This window comes from Acyrthosiphon pisum, chromosome A2 (assembly GCF_005508785.2).
Source record: "Acyrthosiphon pisum isolate AL4f chromosome A2, pea_aphid_22Mar2018_4r6ur, whole genome shotgun sequence".
Taxonomy (NCBI): domain Eukaryota; kingdom Metazoa; phylum Arthropoda; class Insecta; order Hemiptera; family Aphididae; genus Acyrthosiphon; species Acyrthosiphon pisum.
Genome location: NC_042495.1, coordinates 41,722,974 through 41,743,018, shown reverse-complemented (window position 1 = coordinate 41,743,018; position 20,045 = coordinate 41,722,974). Strand labels below are relative to the sequence as shown.

The 20,045-nt window shown below is 29.8% G+C and overlaps 2 protein-coding genes across 2 annotated transcripts in view; one reads left to right on the top strand and one right to left on the bottom strand.

Annotated features, from left to right (window-relative positions):
• LOC100161224 (UDP-glucuronosyltransferase 2A1) overlaps nucleotides 1-10,853 on the top strand; it is a 23,882-nt gene extending 13,029 nt beyond the window's left edge. Inside the window, exons 3-6 of the mRNA XM_001945807.5 lie at nucleotides 3,713-4,305; nucleotides 5,518-5,740; nucleotides 6,838-7,057; nucleotides 10,424-10,853. Of these exons, the coding sequence (XP_001945842.2) occupies nucleotides 3,713-4,305; nucleotides 5,518-5,740; nucleotides 6,838-7,057; nucleotides 10,424-10,730 (1,343 nt within the window). The 3' untranslated portion in view covers nucleotides 10,731-10,853. The remainder of the gene's footprint in view (nucleotides 1-3,712; nucleotides 4,306-5,517; nucleotides 5,741-6,837; nucleotides 7,058-10,423) is intronic.
• Nucleotides 10,854-14,472: 3,619 nt separating this feature from the next.
• LOC100163270 (E3 ubiquitin-protein ligase RING2-like) lies at nucleotides 14,473-17,842 on the bottom strand. The gene is made up of 4 exons (XM_016807317.2): nucleotides 17,180-17,842; nucleotides 16,834-17,054; nucleotides 16,160-16,749; nucleotides 14,473-14,873 (listed from the first exon to the last, which is right to left on the bottom strand). Exons 2-4 carry the CDS (start codon nucleotides 17,028-17,030, stop codon nucleotides 14,662-14,664), a joined length of 999 nt encoding a protein of 332 aa, XP_016662806.1. The 5' UTR covers nucleotides 17,031-17,054; nucleotides 17,180-17,842; the 3' UTR covers nucleotides 14,473-14,661.
• Nucleotides 17,843-20,045: the final 2,203 nt, after the last annotated feature.

The window sequence follows — 20,045 nt, the reverse complement described above, 5'->3', positions numbered from 1 at the left end:
AAAGAGGAGTGTTGCTCTTTAATGTAGGAGTGCAGTGAGGTTATGAATTAAAAAATAGCAGACTTGGCCACGATGTAGATTTCACTACTTTGATAGGTCAACTTTTTTGGTAGGGAGTTTGGAACTTGGAATTTTTTCACGGTTATGTTTTTTTTGGGGATTGTATATGCTCTATTCTCTAAAGTCTAAAGTCTAAATTATATTTTTATTTATGGTTGAGTCGTAAATGTTTATGGGTTTTTAATTTTTATATTGACTGCAGGCTAACGATTCATAAAAAAAAAAATTAAATGAACGACCCAATTAACACGTTTGTTTATTAAAAGAACGTAAACGAGTTCGTTTTATTAGTGAACATTCCGAACACTGGAATAACAGTACCTATGTCTATGTAGAAGATTACCTACGGTTGTAGGAGCTTACCATTCCCCGTTATTTATATGGTCACATCTAAACAACTTATTGATATTATACATAATCCTACGTAATACGATTTACGATACAGGAAATGTGCCAAACTAGTAATAATACCAGGGGTAAACTCCGTGAACTGGCCGATTCGGGTGATTGTGGCCTTGAACACGGTTCCAGGGGGTCGTGGCATACGTGAAATATGTAATGGTAAACAAGCTGACCCCGCGTAACGTATCCCGCCATTGTCTTGGAAACGTTTTCATAATATTGGTAACCATGGGTCTAACATCATGTTGGTGCGTGGAACCGTTTTCATGTTTTTCGTAGGTTCAGACTTCAGATAGGTAACCAAGACCCCAATCAGTTGATCGAGTTTCGCTTCTATATTGTTCTATGATAATACTACGACAGTCAAGTTCACGGACAGGATATGATCTAGCGTTTCCCCCATGTCCTTAGTCCAACGATCACTATACATAGGAAAGGTGATTGGCGCTCTACTGTGTGACGGTACCGGACCGAATGTCTTATATATATACGACCAGTCGACCACAATATCTTCGGAGGTCTGTCGTGTGACTGATTTCCATCCCGACTCTAGTAGTTGTCGATGGATTTCCGAGGTAAAAAAAGTATTCTAGCATCCCGCCGTACATCCAGTCCATGAATTGCTTCAGTGCACTTGTTGGTGACCTCCACAAAATTTTTTTATAATATTTTCCACCAAGAACCAAATTTTTTTTTTTGATTTTTGTCCGTAATTACCTTTTTGGACAGTAAAATACTTTAGTTTTCTTCAACAGAATCTTTTCTAGTAGGAAAACGAATCTAGATACTTGGGGTTCAAAAGTGATTGCAATTTTTTTTATAATGACAGGAATTCGTGTGTAACTTTAACACAAATAACCGTATTACATAACTTACATTACATATTTTTCACTTAATGTTTATATAACCATAGAATTTTTAAATTATTTTGATTCGTGTTGAGCTATTTGTAGGCATATGAAAATTTCGAGTTTCATTAGTTTATTTAACTATTGTCGATATACAATTTTTTTATGAATGTCCTATACATGATTATTTTTCAAAATATTTTCACACATTTAGAAAATTTTGATTTTCCCAGTTTTTTCCCCTAAATGTCAATTAAATTTTGTTTGTTGGGTCAAAAAGCGTAAAAATTTAATACAAGGCTCCTGATATATTGTCACAATAGCAGTTTAAAAACATATATCCATAATTTTCTTTTATAAGCATTTAAAGTTCGAATTTTGACAAAATCTCGAAAATTATCAACCATTGTAATTAAAAATTATAAAATGTTCAAGTATTGAAAATTTAAAACAAAGATTTTCATAAATATTTCTAATTTTCTAATTTTCTAATTTTCATTAACAATTTAAAAATTATATAAGCACACTTATTTGTACAGACATTTTAAATTAAAATTTGGACGAAATTACATATTAAACCCAAGAATACGATTTTAGTTATTTTTTAGTAATTTAAAAATATTATTCGTGGATATTTGAAACTTTTAGAGTATATTATAATATTTATTACACATAATGACATTTTCAAATTTTTGAGTTAAAACCGCCACTGATAGTCCTCAGCTATAGGTAACTCTATGCATGATATATTATTAACTATTATACAGAAATACTCCAATAGTCATATTATAATATGTGTTAATATTACATATCTATAAGCAAAGGTGGGCAAGTTAATGAAATTAATTAACTCAAGTTAAGTTAAGAGGACACAAGATCGATAAGTTAAAAGTTAACAGTTAACAAATCATAAATTTAACTCGATAAGTTAAAAGTTAATAGAAAAAAATATTAAATTAACTCAGTTTAAAAAAGTTTATCTATTTTTTTAATTGGGGCCGGAGTGGCGCAGTGGTCACGCAGTTGATTACGACTCACACAGTCATCGGTTCGATTCATAGCAAAGTGCAAAAAAAATGTGTGTGATTCTACGCAGTCACCATTTTCCCGTGCTGTCGTCCGATTGCGTCATCCGGTTTCCAACTAGGTCCCACTCCACTGGGAGTGAAGACCGCACATGTCTCCTCTTGGAGAAGGGGGGTAGTATCATGCATATAGTGATATATACATAGATAAATAGATCACATGATCTCCCTACTACCCACCTGTGATAAGCATTGTCAAAGACCTTGAGGTCGTTACAATGAACAAATATAAAAAAAAAAAAAAAAAAAATTTTTTTAATTAGTATGTGAATTACATAAAAAGTGAATGTGACTTTCTAGTTTCTAATTTATAAATTATAAAAAACAATTTTATTGAACTTTTATCGTAATGTACACTGTATACCCTTTTACTTTACTATAATTTATTAATTAAACTGTACTCAGTTTAAATGTTAACTCAAATAAATAATTTAACAAATATATTTTTTTATATCGTATAGCAATTGAATGCCATAATGCGTGAAGATGAGTACAAGACCTTCATGTGTGGTAGTAATATTTACGTATAAACGAAAAATTTCAAAATGTTTTTAACTTGATGGATTTTTTTAAAATCAACTAAGAAAAGCTAAGTTATTTCAACTGTAAATTAAACTAGTTAAGTTAATAAGTTGATTAGAAAATAAACTAACTAGTTAATGCCCACCTTTGCCTATAGGTACCTATAGTATAAAAGCTACGAATTGAGATGATATAACCAAAAACATATTAAATATTATATTCTTAATCAATGAAACATGAAACAAACTATTGTAGCTTAGTTAGCATTGTATGAAGAAAAAACAAATTCAAAAGTTATTAACATCCTATCCCTTAATAAGTCATAACCTACTGAAACAGAAAAAATACTTCAATGCCAACTTATATCTTATGAATGTGAATCTGATTGCCGATTGGTACTTTGGAGGGTCAAAAATTGAATATTCCCAGTACTTTTCTTAATAATTGGGTAAAATAAGAATTTTACCGCAAATCCAGTTTTTTAGAAAATCGGTTTTCTTAGTTTGTTGTTTTTTAAAAACGAATAATTTGAAAGACCTAAATAGTTAAATAACTACCACTGGATTTTCATTTAATTTAAAGGTGCTATTAACTAGATAAAATGTTAATATTTTAACTTAGGTACTTACGTATAGTTAATTTTTTAATATTTTTAAGAGTTTGGTTTGATTGTTACTAATAATACTAATAATCGAATATGTTGTTATTTTTAATATTTATCAATAATATGATTGGAATGACTGTTATAGTATAAATTATAACCACCGTGGACCTTTATGTCATCATATGTTACAGCTGTGAACTTCCTCGACAGGAACTCGCTGATGAACAGACTTCCGCTGTACATGTACACGTTGTGGCTGGGCCCGATGATTACTAAGACTGCGGTGGACAAGAAGTCGGTAAGGGACTTCGTGCTCGGCGACCGGTCTGCGTTTGACGTGGTGGTGGTCGAGAACTTCTTCCACGAGTGTTTCGTGACGCTCGGCCACAAGTACGGAGTGCCGGTGGTGCAGCTGCTTCCGTTCGCCGCCAACCCTAGAGTGTCGCAGTGGCACGGCAACCCGTACGGGCCCGCTTACATAGCCGACTTCGCGTCCGATTTCGTGGCACCGATGACATTCGCGCAGCGCGCCCAGAACGCCGTGGCCACCTTGTTCAACACGTGGGTTAACCGACTGCTGTATATGCCCATGCAGCGGGCCATCATGGACGAGCACTTTGCGTACGCAGGCCACGAGGGCCGGCCCGACCTCGAGACGATGCTCCGGAACGTGTCTCTTACGTTGGTCAACAGCCACCCAATGATCGGGCCGGCCGCGCCTTACGTGCCAAGCTACGTGCAGGTGGCCGGTATGCACATGAAACCAGCCGGGCCGCTGCCAACGGTACGTACTTAAATTAAATTAAACCAACCTATATCAGGGGGGCTTCAGGCGGACTTTTTTAGTTCATCTTCGCAAAATGTTGTTTAAAAATTTAATTTCACGAGCCAAAATGTTGTTTAAAAAATCAATTTAATGTACCACACTAATATTAGGTACGATCGCGATTTCATCAATATTAAATTCCGTCTACCTATATAAGGTTCATCGATTTCGACAGTACCTCCCTACCTACATGAAATTTGGAAATAACATACAAATTTTGCAAATTTCTAAATGAAATTTTAACTTCCATACACTAAGTTTGTTATCGTTCTGGTTATAAGTATTTCGTTTTAGATTTTATAACTCCTTATAAACATTTTTTCCTATTACAAAATAGGTAGGTATTATGTCTATGATTTACAACTATTTTATTTTCTATAGATTCAAAATTTAATAGATATATATATTTGAGTGCCGTCGAAATATGGCCAACGTGACCAAAGGGATCTCTTAAACTGTTTTTTTGTATTGTGGTGGTTGGTGGGGATAGGGGTCACGGAATAGATCTGGTTTGAAAACAAGAACTTGACTCATATCTTATATTACCTATGAAACCTTATTTTTTATTCACTCTTGCCATTTCTCATCATGGAATGTAGTATGTACCTATATATAATGAAAATAAAAGATAAATATTTTGATACAATAAAAATCTGAGGACACTATATCTCATGTGAATTTAATCATCACGTGTTAATGGATTATAATTAAAATTCATAATATGAGTCATGACACTTATTGTTTACACGCAAAATTATGAACAATGGGGACCCCTTAATCTATATTGGAAATTCACCCACTTATTTTTTGGTCAAATTTAATTTACCATAACCAAAAAATGGGTAATCCTGTGTAAACAATTACGTACCTACTCCAATAATTTATATGAATTTAAATACTATAATTTGAGTATACCTATTTTCATAGTTTGAATTGTATATTAAAACAAAACAAATATTTCAATAAATAATGATAATAATATTAGAAAATCAAAAATAAACAAATTGAAAATACATATTTTTTGATATAGTAAAAATATAAATATTTCATGCGCTCAATAGCTAGACTGCAGTACTGAACCAATAATTCATAATAGGTATAATATTATAGTTTATGCCCTACATACTCAATTACAGGTACTTTGCAATTTTTCATAATTATATTTTCCAGGATCTAAAAACCATTTTGGACTCAGCTGAACATGGAGTGATTTACTTCAGTTTGGGTTCGGTGGTTAAGTCATCTAAAATGCCTCAAGAAACAGTATCGCTCCTTTTATCAGAACTGGCTAAGCTGAAACAAACGGTTTTATGGAAATGGGAAGATGATCAGCTGCCCAACTTGCCGAAAAACGTCATGGTCAAGAAATGGTTCCCACAAAATGACATATTGGGTATGCGTGCAAATACTTCAAAACATTAATCTATATAGTTCCCGAGTAGGTAACATAAAATAATGTGGTTGGGTGGTACTCTTCAGAACATAAATTAAGATTAGTTCACATTAGGATTGTTATTTATTTGTATGGTGAGGTTATTGTATAACTACGTATTCATTTTGGATCACATCAAACATATTATTATTGAGCGTTATATTAAACCGCAATGTTATACATGATCGATAAAAACAATATTTGTTATTTTATTATGTTCTATATTTAAAATTCTCAGTAATTTTCAAAAGCGCCGTGAAAAACAAAAATAAATTAAGGAAAAACGGGAATTTTTACACAAAATCGATTTTGGTTTTTGGTGTAACATTAAAACAAATGACCGTAGATACATGCATTTTTGACTAAATTTTTATATTCTCATTTTATATACTCAACCAAATTTTGGAAATATTTTGACTCTGTTTGAGCTGTTAACGGGCATTGTAGGTTTTTAATTTTTTTGGTTTTTTTACAACAATTGTCTATAAAAAATTATTTGTTAGGTAAAAAAGCGTTAACATTTAATAAAAGGCTCCTACTATATTGTTACATTAGCAGTGGAAAAATATTAAAAATACAAAGGCACAATTTTTTTTTATAAGCATTTATGTATTAATTATGTATTTATTAATGTATAAAATGTTCAACTTTTATAGCTAAGGATTGAACATTTAAAACAAGGTTCCACGTAAATAGCCAAATAGGTTATATTATATAAATTACTTTGTTCACAATAATATCATCAAATATACTTGGACACTTAGTGATATCATAGGCTGACTGACAGTCTTCGCTCAGAATCGTTTTTCTTATACAATGATAATATATCATTGAATTAAAATGTAATACCATCCATTTTACAGTGACCCACTTATAATAATTTACTGTCCAGCAGAGAGTGACATTCACTTAGGTACCCACCTTTTTAATATTTACCTCTGATTGTGTAAATTATACATACCTATCTTTATTTTGGTGAAAATTTGCTACACCCATCGATACGTATTACGTATAGATATAATATTGAAACATTAATATATTAAGACACATTTTTCTAGGCCATCCAAACTGCCGTCTATTCATCACACACGGGGGCATACTCAGCCTAATCGAGGCCGTATACCACGGCGTGCCAATGCTGTCCATACCGGTATTCGGTGACCAGGCTCACAATTCCATTGAAGCCCAGAGTAGAGGATTCGCTTTGTACGTGCCCTTCTTCGAACTTACGGCGGAGAATTTCGGATCAAAACTCCAACAGCTCTTGCGAGACCCTGGGTGAGGATGCTCATTACTCGTTTATTACTATTATTTATATTAGATACCAAAAGGCAGTGATGTAGAGTATTTTTAATAGAGTAGGTATACGCTCAGCACTTAACCGTATATGGAGGGGGTGCTTTTGGGGGCTACCACCATCGAAAAAAAAATGTTCGTACTTAAACTAAACTTACTTAGCTTATGATGAGGTATTTCCCCGCTTATGCGTGTTAATCGGTAAAATATCTAGCCCTCCCAAGATTTCAATCATATTTACATCGGTGCATCAGGTGGAGTTTAACTTACTTTTCAGTTTTTGTTACATAATTCCGTTTTGTTTGTAGTGTATGGGATAACAATAAATCGGTCTCTACATATTATTATACTTGCTAATATTATAATTATCATTATAAAACAATTGATAATATATAATAAAATATAATATCTAAGATATTACATCATAAACTAAACTGACATAGGCTACATAGCCATAGGTACCTAAGTGATAACACAACATTCTGTCTTCTGTTAAATCTTCCATATACTTTTTATTTCAACTTCATGGGTTTAGAGTGGAACCTTGCGATATTCCCCAACCATATGTCCATAACATATTGATAGTTTCCATAACTGTGATTGAAATTGAAAAAATATTAATATTGATATGATGGTTGATTATCATTAAACAAATTATAATTTTCCACCAAACAACCCAACTAATTGGTTGAAGATAAAAATATTTTTTTTTAATACTAATTAATATTTTATTTTATTCTTGTCTTTGATCAATTTTGAATGTATACGCGTATATACCTGCGTATATCTAGTAATTTTATAAGGTATGCACTTAATCGTTAACTGGTGCTAGGGTATACGCCGTAGATATACCCTCAAGTACACCACTGCCTAAAGGTAACCTATAACAGGTATATATACCATTAGACCCATTATGGGACTCACCAGAGACAAACCGCTCAATACCTACCCCGCAATAGGTCTATCTAATCTAATCATTTTCAGATATCTGACGAAATATAAATGGGAATGACTCATAAATAATGATCTTCAGTGTGTTGTGTGGGCTATAGAAAATTTTAAATCTCAATGATGTTTATTCTTGCTACTAATTATATTGGTACCTATATATAATTATAATATATTATATTATATAATAGGTATCCAATTATGCCGAAGATCGAAAAACCAGTTTGGGCACCTACTGTTGTAAAATATTAGGCCGCGACTGAAATGGTCCGAAACACGTTATAATGAGTTATGATCAAATACCAAAGTTCAGTGTTTACCCGTCAACCATATTATCATCCATCATAAAACCTATAAACCGTATTACAGAATCAGTGGCATACCCAATGGGGGTGGGTGCGAGTTACACTAAATTGAGAACTATGTAAAAACAACGAAATTACTCTATATATATTTTAATTAATAGTACAATTATTAAAGTACGGTCAATAAACACTATGATATTAATAAATAATAATACAAATTTTATTTTATTTTATTGAACTCGCTGTCAATAAATAAAACAATTTAATCAAATAAAAATTATATTATACATTTTTTAATAATTTTAATTTAAACTTTCGGTAGGAATCTTACCAAAAATATATCAAAATGGTACTTTAAATTCCTACAAAAATTACAGTTTATAATATTCTAATAGATCAATTATTAAAACACTTTATGAATAGTAATATATTATATTCATCAAACAAATTAATAAGTTAAATTTAATTTTGAAAAATTTGTTTTAAACATGTTTATTAATATTGCTTTTAATGTTATAACTAACAATAATAATGAAAGACAAGTACCTATAAATAAATAAAAAAAAAATTTGTCTAAATATTGTAGTTTCCAACCTAATACTATTTTTTTATTTTGTTATTTTTTCATAAAAATTAAATTGCGCAATTGTTTGATTAACAACGTTTATCATCTATAATTTTATTTAAAAACATTAGTTTTAAATAAATAGCCAAAAGTTTGAAGATTCTAATGGATAGGTATTCAATGTTATAACTTATGAGCATTAAAAATGTTAAAACTGATTCCAAAAGCTTATATTATAGTTTTTATATGATCAATGTCATCAAAGTAGGTACACCATAAATTGTTTAAGGGTTTTAGGCCATTATTTTCTCTAAAAAACATGGTAGAATTTGGGCATTTTTTAAGATTTCTACAATTCTGCACTCTATAACAAATTGTCTTCTTATTATATAATTTTGAAAAGACTATTTCCAAAATTTCAAATCTCAAATTTAAGACATTTTGCCATTTTTATCTCTTGTCGTTTTTTAAGTTGTAATTAAACCAAATGAATACCTAAGCAGGAAGAATAAACACCATTTTAATTATCTAAAATTGTAACCACAATCTAGTATTCATAATAGTAAAAAAATAATAATAGTTACCTACCTAAATAATACATTAATTTAATTAAAAACAGTCTAATATAAATAAATAAACAATGCACAACATTTAAAACTAAAGTGAAGCCTGAAATATCACATAAGTATAATTTGTAGTGTTTATGTACAGTGGAACTTCCATGATGCGAGTCTCAATGACACCAGAAACAATGTGTAGATATTACAGACAATTTCGTTAAATAAAATTAAAGACTCTAGTGTACAGTTTTAACTTTTAAGATGTCTAGAAGAGTCACTGTAATAAGATTGTAATATTATTACATGAATATTTTTCATGAGTATTTGAAGTTCAGATTTCGTTGAACTAGGATATTTATATATGTACCTACCGTGAAAACGTGTACGCCTATACAAGTCCGGGCATAAACTTACAATTTTTATTGATATAAACTTAACAAATAACGAGTTACTTTTATACACATCCAAGTTACGTTAATCTATAAATAATTAAATAATAAATACAATAAAATTATTATTGATGATACGTACCTACCTATATTGCATAAACATTTACTTTTTATTATTTTAAACCATATATCTGGCTAGGTATAATGTATTAAAAAAGAAAAAAACTTAACATAAGTTAATAAGTTAATTGTAAGTTACCATGCCTATTATAACTATTAACTTAACTGAGTTAAAAAAAAAATTAAGATAACTATTAACTTTCAACTTATTAAGATGTGTCGAATCAACTTATTTTAACTCAATTTAAAAATCATCATTAAATTGCCCAGGCTCGTGCTATATACCTACCTAATAAGTACGGCCCTATACAAGTATACAACATCTGTGACATAAATCATAATTCATAATACAACATATCATATACCTATCGTACATATCCACATAGGTACAAATATGTCTTTTATTATTATATTATTATCAACGTCATGAACGATTTGATTATACCTAAAATTACATATAGGTTCGGGGAGGCGGCCGCGAAGGCGTCATCAATAATCCGGGACAACCCGACCTCTATCATGGATAAAGCAATATTTTGGATTGAGTTCGTCGTCCGACACGGTGGAGCGCCGCACCTGCGCACAGTTGCCAACCAATTATACTGGTTTCAATACTACATGTTGGACGTGATCGCCGCCGCCATGGCCTTGCTGGCTGTGGTTTCATATCTCAATTTCAAGTGTTTGGCGTACTTGCTGAAGAAAATCTTTGGTGGCTCTAAGCGCCCCGCATCAAAAGTGTCGAAAATCAAAAAGAAGAGACAATGATAATTACCTGCTGTATATTATAAGTATATACCTATATGTTTATGTGGCTGCCACCTTATAGGCAGCTGCGCGTTGTGTTCAAATTTTTAATAAAACATAATTTTTTTTCGAATGTTTATATAATATAGGTTTTATTATTTGAATATATCCGCACATATTATGTACTTATATCAAAGAATACAGGTTATATTGCAACCTCGTCAGTGTGACGCTCAAACGTTTACCTAAATGTGACATTTTTCGTCTCGTTTGTCTAATGTACGAATAATTATAATGAAATATTTTATATCAAAAAGTAAAAACAAACCCAACAAGTTAATAATGTATAAATGCATTATCCGTTTAAATGTTTTTTCTTTTATAATATGCCATATCCGACATCCGTTACCCAACCTAACTATAAATATATAATACAGATTATAACCAATTACCTTTTTGTTGTTTCCTTGTGGATTCATTACATGGGGGCCGAACTGTTTTTACATATGGCTTCACCCCTATAGGCTATAACATATTGCCTATAATTCGTTACATACTTACATTAACCAAAATAATAAGAGCCCTTTAAGGCCATAAAAGAGTTAAGAAGTTAAAGTTAAGTTAGTTAATTTTCACTTGTTACTTAACTTTTTAAAATTTAATTTAACAATTTTTAACTTAACTGACTTTTACTAATATAAACGTAATAAATAACGAGTTACTTTGAATCAAATCCATGTTAAGTTAATTTATAAACAAATAATAAATATAATACAATTATTATTTATGTTAAGTAGGTACATATTATTGCATAAACATTTAATTTTAGATTCTGAGCGGAGCGACGAATAAATTGATTTTACAATGAAGTGATTTTTATTTTTTTTTGTCTGTGTACACGATAAGTAGATAGTAGAAATAGTGCTTCGATTTTAACTTCAGTATTTTGCTCGACGGGAAAGTGAAATTTACGTAAGTTGGGTCAGGGGCCCCACGAAAAAAAAAGATTGAAGGTCCCAGCTTCTAATTAAAAAAAAATAAATACATTTTACTATCATTATTATATTATATATTATGTACTCTATAAAAATAAATTCCATTATTATTATATACTTCACTTATATTAATTAAAAATATTGCAAATACAAATTAATTAAAAAAATGAAAATAAATGTCATTATTATTATAATATTATTTTACATTATATTATTAAATACTTCATTTATATTGATTAAAAATATTACAAAATATACAAATTAATTAAAAAAATAAAAAATTTAATAAATTTTTTTAATTAATAGCCGGGACCTACAATCTTTATTTCCCCGGGACTCAATTTACCTACTAGGTACCTGTTTTTTCCGGGGACTCGATTTAGCGAGTAAGTGTCATTTGGGACCGAATTTACCAATCCCAATTTTAGAAAAGGGGAAAAATTAACGTATTAGTGTATTACAATTACTATATAGGTACTTGTCAAATCTTAATAAAAATTGTTAGGTACCTATTTGTTTTCTTTTTTATACCTATTTTCAAAGCCTGGGCAAGTTAACAATTAACATAATTTCTTTTACTCAGTTAAGTTAAAAATTGTATGAAAATTTTCAATTAACTTATTAAGTTAAGTTATTATTTTTTTTTTTAATATCTATATAAATACGGTGATATGGTTTAAAATAATAATAATCATAAATATTATTGAACACAGGAAATAGCCAATAGCTTTTCTATACATATAATTACATTATTAGGTACTGAATTTGTAGAATTATGTAGTAGGTACCAAAACCATACAAAATTGAAAATGCTGAAATAAATACAATCTATATCATTATAATAAGATAATATCATATTACTCATTAGTAGTTATAAGTATTTATTATTATTACAATATGCCCGTAGGCCGCAGCCCGCGGTATAGTATATCTTTAATTTTTATATATACAATATAATATAATATATACTTACCTAAATGGCTATTGCTATAATATGTATTTATGCTATTTAATTGAATTGAAGAATTCTGGTTAATGGAACAAGAAATTAATTTAACTATATATTTAATTTCCTATTCTAGTAAATGGTTAAGTAATAATAAGTAATATGCAACATCAATAATTTTTATTTTTATTATATATATTATTTAATTATTAATAAATCAATTTAACTTGAATTTGATTAAAAGTAACTCATTATTTATTAAGCTTATATGAATTAAAATAAGTTAAGTTAAAAATTAAATTTTAAAAAGTTAAATTTAACTTAACTCTAACTTTTTAACTCTTTTATGCCCAGGCTTGTTTGCTGCATGACTGCATGAGCCATTATATAGGTATAATATATTTTAAATTTTAATTAACATATTATAATTTATAATACCTATTGACTATTACTAATTATAATTCATTAGGGTACCTACAAATTATCTCTATACTACCAATATTTTGTAATAATTAACCAACTATGGGTAGGTACTATAAGTACAAAGGTTGCAAAAAGGAGGATTTTTTTTTACATAATTAGATAGGGACAATGTACCTCCATAAGATTTTATAATTGATATAACACTATACAAAATCAAATTTAATGTTTGCCTAACGAACGACAAATGATGGACTGGTACTATGCCAGGACTTGGTACAATATTAAAATCATATTTATACATTTTTACTGAACATGAAGAAGCCAATAGGAATGCATTTTAAAAAGAGCTTAACCAAGATAAGCTTGGTAAAAATATAAATACCAGCATAAAAATACATGACAAATTTATCCGTTAAAAAACCTCTTTAATAATTAGTCCTATAACAGAATATTATTAAATAATAATCTTAATTGGCAGTAAAATAATAGAATTTTATTTGAAATGTTCGTCAGATAAATAAACTTCAGTAAAAACCCAGTACACAGATTAAATATAATGTTATATACTTAGGTAGAGCGTGTAAGACAGACACCTAATCTTAATGATACAATTTGTCATCTTTCTCATTTGACAATTTATAGAAAGTTGTACAACAGTTACTTGTTAGTAAAACAGTTAAATATTATAATAATGAACATTCTTTCAACTGATATTTATTTGAATATTTCTTAATAAATGTAATGTTATAATATTATATAATGCCTTTACTTGTGTTACTCGTTTGAACAATAAATAATATATTTATGATGATCAAAATTTAATAGAGAAGGTAATATCCATAACATATTATTTATATGTTTAGTAAATAAGAACATTTTAAATAAATAAAAATAAAATAAAATAAAATTTGATCATCATAAAGATAAAATTCATTATTTTTATCACAGTAATATACAAGTATAAAAGTATTTTTAAAACAATGATTATTTAAAATATTATATAGTACCAAAAATAATTACTTATAGAAATACATTAAGTTTGTTTAATACATTTTTCAATTAATATAAAACAAAATAAAATATAACAAATTTACTAAATTAGCCTAGTAAGGTAACTATTATGTAATCATTTTATTTCAAACAAAAATTAATTGTAAACATAATAGGTACATATTGATAAGTACTTTCAACTAATTATTATATATCTTAGTAAAATTAATTATTGGTATTAACAAAATAATAATGTATATAACCTTAAGAAAAAAATTAATTACAGATTTATTTTAAGAATAAAACCTGACGCCTGTACCCAATAAAAGTAAATGTTGTTTCAATTAGTATGATAATATTATAATGTTAACAATTAACATTTAAAAACAATTTCATGATTACATGAGATAAATTAAAAATATAATTTTTTAAATAGTTGAAAAATAAAAATGGAACAGTTTTCAATTGAAAATGAATAATAGTAAACGTGATAGAATTTACCACAATCAATAAATTCTTTTTGAAAATACACTAGATATAATAGATTTTAATTTTTGTAGAAAACTCTCTTATATTTACAACTCAAGTAAATAAAAATTTAATTATAAGAGTAAAAAATTTCCATCGGTTTCTCTTTCTTGGCGTTAAAAAATTTCTCTTGAACATTTTGAAGTGTTAAATTGTTATCGAGAAGAACATATTGATCAGCAGCTTGTGAAATATACATCAGAACATCTCCATTATCGCTTAAAAGTTCTCTTCCTTGAACTAAATTTAACCGTATGGTTAAATAACGGCTCATGTGTGCAACTAATAAAAAAAAAAAAATTAACACTTATAATTATAAACATTTTGAAATTAGGGATATTGTATTATTTAACCTAAGCCGTTGATTATAAATACTATAGATTGTTCAAATCACGGGAGCGTGTTTAGTAATTTGGGATAATGTTTTAACCTCTAGTAGTTACGTCGTCTTGCCATCTACCAGAGTAAATAATTTATGTCACCGAGAAACTGGCCAGTGAGCAATCTATAGTATTTATAATCAATGCTTAAACTAAAACTGTTGGTTAATTGCTCAATTTATGATTGATTCCTAATATTTACATTTTAAACTGTTAATCCATTAATTTATTGTTTTCCAAGGGTATCATAAACTTTATCTCAAACAAGAGTAACTTCAGGCGATAAGCCATTTTTGTTCGATTTGGTTAGACCACACTCGCTATTTAATGCGGTTTACATCAACTTTTAGTTCTGATGATAGGCTACAGCTGAGAAATTGCTTGACCATGTTAAGAGAAAGTTATACCCGCAAGTGTAATCTCCGTATTACCAACATGGACAATTTAAGAGGATCTTGTACTGCACATGTTGTCTCCGTCTTACACATGTACAACAGAGCATATTTGAAGGTCAGAAGATCCCATTTAGCTCTGTTAGTTTAAAAAGTAGAGTGAATTGACCTCTTATAAAATTTAAAGGTAAGATTATTATCTAGAGATATCTCAAAGGCTTTTTATAATATTTTAAAGCAAGTTATGACTTTTTTAAATTTAAAATTGTTTGTACATCTTAAAATACTGATAACTTGCTTTAAAATTAAAATACAACAAAAAACCTATGAGATGCTCTAGATAATAATCTTACATACCTTTAAATTGTATAAGAGGTCAATTCACTCTAATTTTTAAACAAACAAAGCTAAACATGATCCGCTGAGTGTAAAATTTGGTATGTCGTATAAACAATATATACAGGAGTGACATATTACTCTTAATGTCCAGAAGAATCCATTTTACTTTGTTCTTTTTGAATAAAGTTACACTACCAAGAGTGGGGAACTTTTTATGCGTTAGCTAGTGCTACACCCATCATCGCCGCCATCTGAGATATTACTCTTATATAAGACAGAGTATTGACATATAGTGTATAAAACTATAGTGGCTAAAACTTATAAATATGAAATACTGAAAAGTAGTAACTTTAAAAGGATGTTATAAACAATTCTTTGTAAAGTTATAAGTGTAGGTACCACAGTAAAAATATATTTTGTTTATTTTATGTAATTTAATTTAATTTAAGAGGCATACCAGTAGCGAGATATGGTGCTTTTATGTAACGTGAATCAGCTTTGATTGAGTCCTCTTCTTGTTGATTGTTATTATGCATTTCCTTAGGATGAGGTTTAAATATCAGTTCCATATCACTTGATGACACACCATCAAACGCCCCATCGCATTCAATGATATTGGAGGTTACAGTTGCCGAATCAAGTCCTGTAATTTTCTTTTTTTTTGTTCCATTTGTCTGCACTGTCGACTCTGTCACATTATTATCCACTTGACTTGAAGTTGATGGTGCCAACATATTTGATGAGCTACTTTTAGTTTGCTCAGCGCTTCGTTTATTTTTAGTATTGTACGAACGTTTTTGTTTTTGTATTTTTAACCCTTCAGTCATGGATTTTACTATATTATCATGACTTTGACTCTGATTTAAGTTCTCTATAATTTTATTTCGATGTTCATTGAATTCTTCACGATTTGGAAATAGCTTAGATATGAGCAAATCGATATTATGGTCGGGTCGCAGACACCGTTTGGATATTAACCTTTTACGACACGTAGGGCATTTTTTATTACCGGCACGAAGTGCAGTCACAATACATTCAGAACAGAATCTAAATAAAACAGATTCATTTTTATTACTAAATTCATATTGTTCAAATTTATAATAAATATAACATAACTCTATTGACACCTACCTGTGGAGACATTTAGTTGCCATTGTTTTGTTCAATAATTCCAGACAAATCGGGCACATCAGATCTTTGTGAATAGACTCCAGGGGTACCTCAATTTCTGTATCGTCTGTAATAACTTCATGACAAGTCCTTTGCAATTCGTACAACGAAAGTTTCCATTCATCATTATCATTGTTGCTCGAGTTTTTTGAAGCCATGTCAGTAAACGATTAAATTACAGTCTTCATCATGCAAAATAAATTAAGTTAAATGAGAAAAAATACTCAACGCCAATAATTATAAAATATGTCATTCACTATTCAGTATACATACCTATGTTTATTATTATTATAAAATCAATACTCACTTAATGGGGGTGGCTGAACAATGATTGTATGCGTCTACGAAAATTCGATGTGGCTCTGAACTCGTTGAAGAATACGCGTGCTAACCCTTAGGCTCCGACAAGTTGACGGTATTCGACAAATTAATTATATCGACCGACGACAACGCTTTCGGCTATCCTTAAGTGGTGGATTTTGCGCGGGGATCGACGGCAAAACGCAAACGAAGTACACACGGACAGAACGAAACAAAACGTATAAACATTCAACATTCAACAGTTGTCGAAACTCGTGGTACTACGGTGGTAGGTAGGTAGTAACAGGTGCTTTGACGCTGCGCATCAACCATGACAAAACATCATAGCATTATATTGTAATCTGGTATCAACTAGTTATCACGAATCGAAACCGCGACCGTTGGGCAACCACGCCGGTGCGGCGAAATGAGGCGAACGGAAATGGAACACGTCGTCGAAACGGCCGATATAAGAATACGTTCTGAACGCGTCGTAGGTATCGATCGGAATAGGCCGTGGAAGGAGGTGAATGGTGATGTTTGATTGGTAGTGCTGATTTGAAATACCTATCTGACGGAATAATATCGTTATAAATGTTCACCATCATCGTGGATGGACCGTGGTTAAATAGTGTTTACTTTTGTTATCAAAACCAAGCGCCGCCGGCCCCATTGAACCGTGGCGTGCGGTCATGGATTAAACGAAACTAAGATATAACAATAATAATAATAATAATAATAATAATGTTACTCGGTTTGACCAGTGAGAATTTATATTGTAAAAATCCAATTTTATTATTATAGGGTAGCGCACGGTCTTATATACTGTCGTATATAAGACCGTGGAGTAGCGTCATTGAACATATTATAATAAAGTTAGGTTAGGATTTTTTTACCAATACGGTTTAAGATATACCTTAAATCATGGTTCTCATTTTCTCAATATGGGAAGACAGATTAACACTGGGACCACGATGTAGAGAATAGTCTTCTCTACATCGTGCTGGAACGCAGCGCTGTTGACGTCTATCGCATTGATGGTAGACGGATTTCTCTCTATGTGGATTCGGGGCATGTATTTTCCTGACATTTCGCATACATTTTGCTTTAAGTAAAGTGTATTTGATAATATTAATAGAAGTTGTACTTATCAACATAATATACAGTTACCTATAAAAGCGTGTAAAGTTTCGATATAAAAATTAGTTTTTTATAAAAAGTATAATAACCAATATAAAACTATATCTAAATATCCCGAATCGGAATTTGAAGGTACAAATTGTTTCCACCAGAGCAAATTTTGTTAATCTGCTGCCCCAACAGTTCAATAGTTCCACTCTCTTTTCAATGAGGAGAAAAGATAATATGTGACTAAGTTACGTCCTACGTTACATTGGTGTAACTAGGTGAGTGCATAGGAGAAGATGGGAGGTATGCCTCCAAAAAAATTAAAGCATTGTTCTTTAATATTTTGATAATTTTGAATATTGAAGTAAAAATTATCAATAAATATGATGATGTTGTACACTTTTATTATACCTATGCTGTATATTTAGGAATATAGGTAATAAGTAGGTACTTCGCTATTATGTTTCCAGGCCCCAGCTATAGCATTGTAATATTATAAAATAATCTTTAGCAATTTAGCATATTAATTAATGACTCGATGTTGTATAGTCACAAGTACGTAGTTATTTGTGTAACAATAATCATAATAATATTATATTATACATTGACGAAATACCTTTGAAGACAGGGTAACGCACAGGTATAAAATACTGAATTTTATATCTGTGGGGTTATATTACTTTTTTTTATCTATAGCATGTTGGAGAATGCAATATGAGCGTGTTTACATTGTTTCTTTGTTTATAATTTGCAATGAATAGGTATGTGAAAATAAACCTTTACATTGTGTTTATTCAAAAAAATTTTAGGTATGACAATTAAATATTTTAATGTTTATATTATTACGTATTAATTATTATTTATTACCAATATTATATCTATATTACCTACCTATATTCTATAATAGTTAATAATATTCAACAAATATAAAAAGACCTATAGTACCAAGAGTATTTAAAAAAAAAAAATTAATAAATTGACGATCTAGGTCTTCCAGTTTCAAGCTGTTTTACTTCTAGTTCAAAACAGCCATAAGAAACTGGATGGGACGAATGTTACATTATTCGGCCGACCCCCAAATCTGAATGCCGTAAGAATAGACGGGTTTAAAGATTATTGTATTGTACAATAACAATTTTGTTTTGAGATTTAGTTTGGACTTAAAGAGTGGGTGGAATATATTAGATATAGATGGAGTCTTCTATTGGCAAGGTTTGTTTTGTTTTGGAGGTGAGGTTTACCAAGTTAGGCGCATTTCTAAAATTATACCATGTTACTTGGTCTCGACTCTTGTTCAGAACTAATATGTTTTTATTTATTAGTTTAATAGTAGGGAACTTTCCAAGATGATGTGCAAAAATATCTTGAGGTGATTTAATTTCATTAATTTTAATTATCTAATTATTAGACCAGATATCTATAAGATTTTAATATTCTTGGTGCTGCAGTTATAATGTCATTATTGGATTATATTGTTTATAAGATACCTAACTGAATTTTCAGCAAATATAACTAATGTAGTGTTATTAGTTCTAGGTACCATATTCATGAATCATGATGCAAATATTGTATAATAGTGAATGTATAATAGGTGAAAACAAAAAGGATATCTGCTTCTGTCCAACCTTGAATTTTCTTTTTTCTAAATATGCTTTGAGAATTAGATATAATCATGCTGATATGAATTATTTTAAATTAAAAAACAGCTCATTGTGTCATATTATACCTTGTCAATTTCCTGTGCA